We start from the raw sequence: 9,793 nt of genomic DNA on the forward strand, positions 1-9,793 counted from the left end.
TCTTGCTGTGAGGCGACAGTACTACCCACTGCCCCGCCATAATAAATATAATAAAATTGTATTTATAATTCATTCATTAATTTTCCTTCTGCTTAGTCCCTTATTTATCAGGGGTCGCCACAGCGGAATGAACCACCAACTATTCTGGCATATGTTTTTTTGCTGCAGATGCCCTTCCAGCTGCAATCCAGTACTGGGAAATTTATATTTATTATTAAAATGACATTTAATATACAATATTTTTCATTGCGTTTATTTAGTTTTTTATTTTATTAAAAAGATGTATAAAAATGTTATTGTACAGATGAGAACAAAATACAACTATAAACTGTTTTTCATTGTTGTCTACAAAGATTTAACCAGTTACAAAATAGTATAATAAAATACAAAGTAGATGAAGCTGCTATTAATGCAAAGGCCTGAGTGTCTAAAATTAACTTAAATGTGAGCAGGAACTTGTGCTTTTTGACTTTGTGCAGATAATTAGTAGAAAAAGAGGATGTATGTATGGGTGCGGCCAATGGAGGACTGGAGAATGATTAACAAGTGACGAATTCCTCTAAACTTCACCTGTTAATATCAGCTATGAGTAAAATCGAGAATCAAGAAATAAAATTTGTTGCGCACCACTGAATGTAACCCTTGCATTGCATTGAGGACATCAGAATTTTTGTGAGTCGAATTATTAATTGCTAATATGTTAAACATTGAAAAACCTTTCCTGACCTTTTTTATTGAACACGCATGGAATTGACTAAATATTCCAACAGTATGTTTGAGTAATTTGAACGAGTCTGAAACCTTGTTGCATATAGAGGATAAAGGAGCTCTCAGGTTTCACCTAAAATATCTTAATTTGTGTCACGAAGACAAGTCTCAAGGGTTCGGAACAACACGAGGGTGAGCAATTAATAACAAAAGTAAATTGTTTGGGGTAATCTGAGCATTTAAGTAAATAAGATCCATTTCAATTTCATGTTAACTCTAAAATACAAAATTTCATATTTAACTTTATTGCTGAAAACGTAATTGTTGGAAAACAAATAATAATAATACAATGTTATATTTATATTTAAGTATTACAATTACATACTATTTACATATGCAAATATCTATATTTAATTATTTATATTAAAAGAAGAAGAATAAATTTATGTGTGCATGTTTCAGGGAATCTTTTTTTATTTCGTTTTTTCATTCATTCATTTTCCTTCGGCTTAGTCCCTTTATTCATCAGGGGTCGTCACAGCAGAATGAACCACCAACTTATCCAGCATATGTTTTACACAGCGGATGCCCTTCCAGCTGCAGCCCATCACTGGGAAACACCCGAACACTCTCATTCACACACACACAAACATACACTATGGCCAATTTAGTTTATTCAATTCACCTACAGCATGTCTCTGTGGGGGAAACCAATCGAAGCACATGCAAACTCCATACAGAAACGCCAACCGGGACTCAAACCAGCGACCTTCTTGTTGTGAGGCGACAGTGCTAACCACTGAGCCACCGTGCCCCTTATTTAGCTCAGCAAATACAAACAATACCAAAAACAAGATTGTCCAGGCCGTTCAAGTTCGCAATAGGCTTTATTATAGCATATAGCATGTAGCTTCTTTATCCACCGTACGCTATCAGACGGAGCAAAACAAACACGGGCGTTTCAGAAGATATCGGAAGTTATGAATAATTATGACGCCACAGTCCAGAGTTCGCTACCAGCAGGAAGTGACGCCAAGTCTTCCACGGTGGCTCCTCATCTTACGTGGCAACGCGTCAAGCGACCGCGAGACACCGAGCACAAAGAGACAGAATATTAAATAAAACACATCAGCGCATTTTCTTCATCCTTTCGCTTGCTGGTGGGCTTAAGTTCATCTTTTAAATCATCATGGGTTTGACCATCTCGTCGCTCTTTGGGAGACTTTTCGGCAAGAAACAGATGAGGATACTGATGGGTGAGTGTCTGGAACACATTACACTCAGTCTTTCTGATTAATTTCTGATGAAATGTTCAGTTATAAAGAATAATAGGGATGTTATTTGCGTGTATGATCAAGCAACTCACTGTTTTCCCTTTTTTCACGTTGAAATTCAACTGTTAATAGTATATTTCTTAGTCGGTGGTTGGTGTTAGCTTGCTAGCATCCGGTTGAGATTTGTATGAATGGATAAAATCAGATCACTGTAATGAATGTGACGACTAAATGCCCTTTCCACTCTTTTTCTCAGTGGGTTTGGACGCTGCTGGTAAAACCACAATACTTTACAAGCTAAAGCTGGGAGAAATTGTCACCACCATCCCTACTATAGGTGAGGTTACACTAGCATGACTGTAAATGCTCCATTTTCTCTTCATTTTTTAACAGTATTATGTCTTTGAATGAGCTCACGATTAAACTTTACCCTAATCACTGTCACTGACAATGGTTTAGACGTCATTGTGGGTTTTTAACAGCATTAGCACCATTTAACTGACTGAACAATGTTGTACTTTGATGGTCATTGGCTGATAATATGATTTCGCAATTTAGAATTTGTAAATACATTTCTGAAGACATATTATTGAGTAGAAAGTCTGTATGTGTGAATATAAAACCAACTTTAATGAAAGAAAATACTCTTTAAGGCACAATATGTATGCTTTTTAAAAATGAAATATCTATATAAAAAAAAAACACTAGAAAAGAGTTATATTTTTTACTGATGTATGCTCTTGCATTATCCCAAATGTTTTGAAGAGTGTACAAAATCCAGAGAAATCATCAAATGTAACTAGTGATACAGGCTGTGTCCTGTTTGTCTATGATGGAAGTAAAGTTGGTTTTATATACGCACATTCGTTCATTTAGAAGTCTCTATATTGTTTACCATGTTACTTTGAATATTGGATCTGAATTAGCATGCAAGTATGACTTGAAAACAACATTAACACTGTTTATTTGTCTGTGAACAATGTTGTACTTTGATAGTCATTGGCTGCTAATATGATTTCGCTGTTTAGAGTTTGCAAATAATACTTTTATGAAATTATATTATTAAGGGGAAAGTCAGAATGTGCGAATATAAAGCCAACTTTACCTCTATTTGTCTATGGTAATGACATCACACGCTCTTCATTACTGGTTTGCTTTTATAGGAAACCAGAAAACGCCAAAGACGCTTTAATATGTTGTGCTACAATTTTTATGTTACATCTCACACTCCTTTATTATCAGCAATTGCTTCAGCAGCCTTGTTTCGCTTTGATGCCTTTTAGCCTTATTCCGCTTTATACTACAATGATAACAAGTGTTAAATACTTCAGCTCATCCATCAACATGATTTCAGAGTCCTGTAGGATATAATGAAGACCATAACTACCCTGATTCCACTTTGTAGTGGTGTAATGGCTCACACATCTCACGGTTTGGATCACATTATGGGTTTTTTTTTTGTCACTGATTGGACCATTTTTTGGAAGAGCCAAAAAGGAGAAGACAAATGTAATTAGCTTTTTCCACTTATCACAAAAAGAGTACTGCAAGACACTTTTGGTTTTTACAAACAGAACTTAGAACCTGTGATTTTATTAAATATGAAAGGGCATCCGCTGTGTAAATAATCAGCTGAATAAAAATAAATAGTAAAATATTTACTACTGTAAAAAATGTATTGTTACTACTACTGTTGCTGATAACGCTAAATGTGACATAATTTGTACAATCCATATTTAATTTTAGTCTCATTTTCAATAAATGATTCAGTTATTGACTCATTAAACTTCATGTTTCATTGCTAGATGTGTCATTTTTGAAGAATTATTCAGTGGCATATTTTTGATGGCTGGTTGTCGCCACCTATTGGTTAAATAATGTAATTGCTGCCTACAACTTTCATTTTGAGCGTCAAGTTAAATGCATATGTTGGTGATTTAATCTTTACCATAAACATCAGTGGTTTTATCTAAACTATAAACTGTTATCCCAGTACTTCTGTGTTATTTGACTATTTGTAACTAGCTCAAAACACTAAAGACTGAATCTCTTAGGATTGATAAACATGCAAATCACCATCCTTTATAATTGGTTGTGTGGGTGTTGAGATCCCGATCATTTAATGATTAATCTTGTAGCTGAATTACACTAAATGCATTAATGCAGGCTAGACAAGTAGACAGAAAACACCTTTAATAACCTAAGAAACCCACCACATCCCCAATAACCTACCACAACTTCTTCCGCCATTATATTTTACAAGAAAACCTAAATGCTTTCATACATGTGATTTGAATGAAACAAGAGGCGATCCTTCTGCGATCTGTACAAATTTAGGATTAATCTACAAGTAAAGAAAGACTATTAATCTGCAGGTCACGTGTGTTCTGAACCGTGTGTGGTGATCCGTACTGATCAACCATGATCCTTTACACCTCTAACACTCAGTCATGGCATCATCCGACTACACCTTTGTTTATTGTAAAAACACACCCTCTAGTGGCGACAATTATATAATGTGCCTTTTAACTAATGATGTGACATTATTTACAAACTTTATATATTATTTACAAACTTTATATGTATATATCGCTCACTTAGGTCATTTTAAATGCAAAGGTGACATTGTTCAAGATGTCTTTGTTATGACCACTTGATGAAAAAAATATCATAACCTGTCAGGTTGTTTTGTTTTTTTGAAAGATAACTTGATAGACAACATGACTTGTCCTAAATCTGTCATAAACATGATTGTCATGAGGCCATTATACACTCACTGGCCACTTTATTAGGTATACGTCCAACTGCTCGTTAACACAAATTTCAGCTATATATATATATATATATAGTATCAATAATTTATATACCAAAAATATTGTTAAGCATATTTAGAACAATTACAATATTGATAACAATTTGATGACATATCACAGCGCAGTCCAGATTTAATAATTAAAATTGTTTTTAGTCCGTATAAACCACTAGGTGTTAACCATTTGTTAGCAATACTTTTTTTGTTAGAAATCATTTTAAAACTTGGTATGATTACTTATCAAACTTTACATTTGAATAGGTAATGCAGTTAATTAACATTTTATACAAAGATTTTAAATTAATAAAATATTTTTTTTAAACTTAATTCAATAAAACATTTAAAATACAAAATATTTAACCCATCAACAGTGTTGCAAGTGAGTCTAGGAGTTGAAATAAGGTGGAAAAACTACTACTGTTAATTTGCCTGTGACTAAAGCCTGCCTTAAGAACATTACTGGCCAATCCTATTTTAGCAGCTGTTGCTGTCTTACTGCAGCACTGCAAGCTTTTACCTCAATGATCAATAATAATGTGATAATGTAATTTCACTTATTTTCTGAGCAGTAGTCCAACGTGATTCAGTTAGCTGTTAAGTTATAGAAAGTGTTGTTTAACTGTTTTTCTTCTGATGGGCAGGTTTTAATGTAGAGACTGTTGAATACAAGAACATCTGCTTCACTGTGTGGGACGTCGGCGGTCAGGACAAGATTCGTCCTCTCTGGAGACACTATTTTCAGAACACACAGGTAAGATCTCGATTAAGAAACACACATGTGCTATCCTAAGCTAATCTTATCCTAAGTTTATTGAAACCCAGCTGTTTTATTGACTGATTTTTAACTCTAAGTCTAAATGGTTTGTTTGCCTGTCCTCAGGGTTTGATCTTTGTGGTGGACAGCAATGACAGAGAGAGAGTAGCAGAATCTGCTGAGGAGCTTTCTAAAATGGTAAGAGTTGCTCCATCTTTCAGTTTAAATGCGAGATATATATATAATGCGCGTTTCAGATTTTATGTAATAAGAATGTTCAGTGACCTGAACTGAGCTCACATTTCCCAATGTATTCATGTTCTTAGCAGAGGCTTTCATGCTAAAGCATCTTGCCCTGGTGTCTGTGATATGCATGTACTATAAGTTTTCGCAGTTTGTAAATGCATCATACAAAGCCATAAGTAGAACATAATGAATATGAAGAATAAAATAAAATAGTATTGCTTCAAAAAAAGAGAGGTTTGGTCAGCACCAATAGCCTAGTGGTTAAGTGTGCCGACAAATAGCACTGTGGTACTCACGGCGACCCGAGTTTGATTCCTGGCTCGAGGTCCTTTGGCAATCCTTTCCCTCTCACTGAACTCAATACTTTCCTGTCTGTAACCTCCACTGTCGTATTCTAATAAAAGGTGAAAACCCCCTAAAAAGGAGAGATTGAACCATTTTTAAATGAAAATATAATAAATGTTATGCAACTTGAGCTGTCTTCTAATGGTTTAACCATGCTGTGAATAAATGTCTTGATTTATTAGCATCGTTATATTGTTTCAGATTTTTAAATGACTTATTTGTTTAAAAAATATTTATTTTGTTTTATTTTCATTTCTATTTCATCCTCATGCATTTTTGGTTTGTGGTTACCTTTTTTCTGTCTTAACGTATTCTGCAAAAAAGTTTATAACGTGTTTAAACACATTTGTGTGGCAACAGTATGTGAAAATAAGCAGCTTCTAAATGTAAATATTGATCAATTTTATCTTTTATAATCGCACTTCATAAAAACAGCCTGCAGACACACTTTGATTGACATCCTCCCTTTGTACGTGTCATCAGAGGGAGAAAGCCCCGCCCATTAGTGACATCTCTCCCTCATTAGCATAGGATGTTAGTCTTATTTTTGAATCTGCCACTATGCTGACACACAGGCATTTGTAGCTCCGCCCTCTTTTGAAAAGAGCACAATCTCCTTTGAACTTAAAGTGACAGTCACCAAAACTGCACAATTTGGATCAAAGCTTAAAAGGGGCAGTTTCAAAGCATCACAGATCCAACTCTCTAACCATTAGGCTGAAGCAATGTTGCTAAAGTAACATTTGGTATTCTTGGTGTTCTAATTTGGATTTGTTGCTTTAAGCCTACATAGATCAGGGTTGTCCAACTTGTTCCTGGAGGGTCGGTGTCCTGGAGAGTGTAGCTCCAACCCTTATCAAACACACCTGAACCAGCTAATCGAGCTCTTACTAAATATACTAGAAACTTCTTAGCAAGTGTGTTGAAGCAAGTTAGAGCTGAACTCTGCAGGACACCGGCCCTCCAGGATTGAGTTTGGACACCCCTGATATAGATTATTGAACAGTTTTTAGCATTTAATGATTTACTTACCTATTTATTATTGTATTGTGTCTTTGTTCAGGTCATTAAATGTTCAACTAGATTAACCCTTCATCACACGCCCTTTTCGTTTCTTTATACAGTTGCAGGAAGATGAACTTAGGGACGCCGTGCTTCTGGTTTTTGCAAACAAACAGGATCTGCCCAACGCCATGGCTGTCAGTGAACTCACAGACAAACTCGGCCTGCAGAGCCTACGCAGCAGAACGGTACACACACACACACACCTTAACTGCCTGACTCCCAGAATGCATGCACTTAAACAATGACTGCATTGAAATGTTCTGTTGTCTGCTTTTTCCACAGTGGTACGTTCAAGCGACCTGCGCAACACAGGGCACTGGACTCTATGAAGGACTGGACTGGTTATCAAATGAGCTCTCCAAACGCTAGTGCGTGCCTGTTAGGGTCCCAGATGTGTGTGAACTTTAGAAAGACGGAGTGTGTCTATTGATCGACTCTGTCTTGAAGAACTTGTGTGAATGTGTGTGTATGTGTGGAGGAGCTATCAAGTGTTCAGCATCATGTCTAATCTGTCTTTTTTCTATGCTGTATTCCTACTAATGTTCTTTTAATTTAGTTTCTCCTTACAAATCTGATCGTTTTCATGACTGTAAGATAATGCTTAAATTGCACGTTTACTTGATAACTGTGAGAGCATTAAGGCACAAAGGGGAGGAATTCCAGCTCGGGGCGTCCCTCTCATGCAAGTCTGGAGTATTTGTAGCTTAAAAACGAACGATAGGAGTGAGTAAATGCCAGGAAGAAGCCGTTGTGCATTGACGCTCACTTCGAGATCCCGGTTGCAGTGCTGCCTAATTTGACTAGCCAATCACAGGACTCGCCGCCCCGTGAACATTCCTTTTCATGGCAGTTCATTTTATTCCAGGAGCTACATGCTAACTTTTGTTGCAGGGACACCTTTGAGAAGTGACAACAGAATGGTACATGAAGTACTGATAGCAATATGGAGTCATCCATTGATTAGCCCAATGTTCCTCGATGTGAAATCCCTCCATTGAACAACATGTAAGTAAATGTTTTAGTTGAAAGCATTTTTGAACGGATCATATTACCTTGCTTGATTTTTGGACATGGTGGATTGGACAGGGATGAATAGTTTCTTTTTTTTCAGCTTTCTCCATGTTTCTTTTCATGTCAAACAGATGCGTGTATGTATTTGTGCTGGCGCCTTTTAATATCAGCGATCGAGGTGCATTCGGTGAGAATTTTGTATCGGACACTCCAGTAAAACAACAAAACGATACGGTCCTCGTTTCCTGAGCAGGACTTTCTGATCTTGTACACTTCCCTACTGCGGCTAATGCCCTACTCTTGCTCGAACTGTGCCACAAGGTCCACCCCTGTGAGAAAATAAAGATCTGGTAAAAACCCAAATGGATGGATTGCTTTTTTTGCATTAATATCTCGTGACAAACCTTGCAAAGTTATTTAATTATAATCGGTTGGATTGATGCTTGGGTTTATGGTGAGCGATTACATACACAAATGGGTTTGTGATGCATTGAATGGGGTATATGCACACAGACTTGGTCAGCCAGCCTCAGGGCTTCCGATGAATTGTCATCCCATACAAAATCACCACATTTAAGATCAGATTTCTTTAAAGAGCCCATATTATGGGTTTTTGAAAATGCTCTTCCATATAGTGTGTAACACAGCTCTAAGTGAAGTGAAATGTCCAGCTAAGGCTTAAATCTGTAAGTGTACAGTGTTTAAAACTGTTGATTCATCTATAAAAGAGTCGACTCAGTGCTTCAAACGAGTCGTCTTGATAATGAGTCATTAGGTGTTTCGTGATGATGCGGCTACGAAACACTAGTTGCGCGCGCAAACCCGGGAGATTTGAAACCTGCGGCCCCGCCCACTAACAGAAAAAAAGCAACACACGCACACAGACACACACACACACCGGTCGAATGAAGTCACGCTATGCAGATGGATATTATTGACAGTCTAATCAAAGATGAAACCTCAGCAATATAGCCCAGCCTTGAGGACTAACTGAGGACGCAGGTGGTGAGGGAGGTGTCGCGACCCTGTGTGTGTGTGAAAAGAGCAGGTAAACTGTGATGGGCTAGGAGATCTCCTCGCCAGTTCTTGGACTTATGCTCAATAACATAGTTAGTCGTCTGTATTTTCTAGTCCATCGTCTGTATTTACATTTACCCACTGGCAGCCAAAATCCACTATGAAGCGTGTATGCCTTGTGACTACTTTTATATTGTTGATTAGCAGCTGGGCATTTCACTCTGTCTCGCGCTGAAGCCTGTCACTGTCGACCAATCGCAGCAGGCTGTCATCAGTCCAATCAGCGCAAATTAGCTTCGCGTTGAGGACGGGTTTGGGAACAAATGAATCGCTAAACGATTCATATGGGAGTCGCTCCCTACTGAAAAATCCAGCTTAAACCAGCCAAGGCTGGTTGGCTGGTTTTAGCTGGTTGACCAGCCTGGTTTTAGAGGGGTTTTGGCCATTTCCAGGCTGGTTTCCAGCCATTTCCAGCCTGGTCTTAGCTGGTCAGGCTGGAAAATGACCAGCTAAAACCAGCTTGACCACCTAGCCAGGCTGGGAGCCCAGCCAAAACCAGCT

At 37.4% G+C, this 9,793-nt stretch overlaps 1 protein-coding gene across 1 annotated transcript; it reads left to right on the forward strand.

Annotated features, from left to right (window-relative positions):
- Positions 1 to 1,739: 1,739 nt before the first annotated feature.
- arf5 (ADP-ribosylation factor 5) lies at positions 1,740 to 8,578 on the forward strand. The gene is made up of 6 exons (XM_056479053.1): positions 1,740 to 1,964; positions 2,239 to 2,319; positions 5,436 to 5,545; positions 5,675 to 5,746; positions 7,264 to 7,389; positions 7,487 to 8,578. Exons 1-6 carry the CDS (start codon positions 1,898 to 1,900, stop codon positions 7,571 to 7,573), a joined length of 543 nt encoding a protein of 180 aa, XP_056335028.1. The 5' UTR covers positions 1,740 to 1,897; the 3' UTR covers positions 7,574 to 8,578.
- Positions 8,579 to 9,793: the final 1,215 nt, after the last annotated feature.

Source organism: Danio aesculapii, chromosome 18 (genome assembly GCF_903798145.1).
Source record: "Danio aesculapii chromosome 18, fDanAes4.1, whole genome shotgun sequence".
In the NCBI taxonomy this organism is placed as follows: domain Eukaryota; kingdom Metazoa; phylum Chordata; class Actinopteri; order Cypriniformes; family Danionidae; genus Danio; species Danio aesculapii.

Coding starts and splice junctions, on each gene's coding strand:
- arf5 (XM_056479053.1), top strand. CDS start 1,898: ATGGGTTTGACCATCTCGTCGCTCTTTGGGAGACTTTTCGGCAAGAAA. Junction 1,965..2,238: donor ACAGATGAGGATACTGATGG/GTGAGTGTCTGG, acceptor TCTTTTTCTCAG/TGGGTTTGGACGCTGCTGGT. Junction 2,320..5,435: donor CACCACCATCCCTACTATAG/GTGAGGTTACAC, acceptor TCTGATGGGCAG/GTTTTAATGTAGAGACTGTT.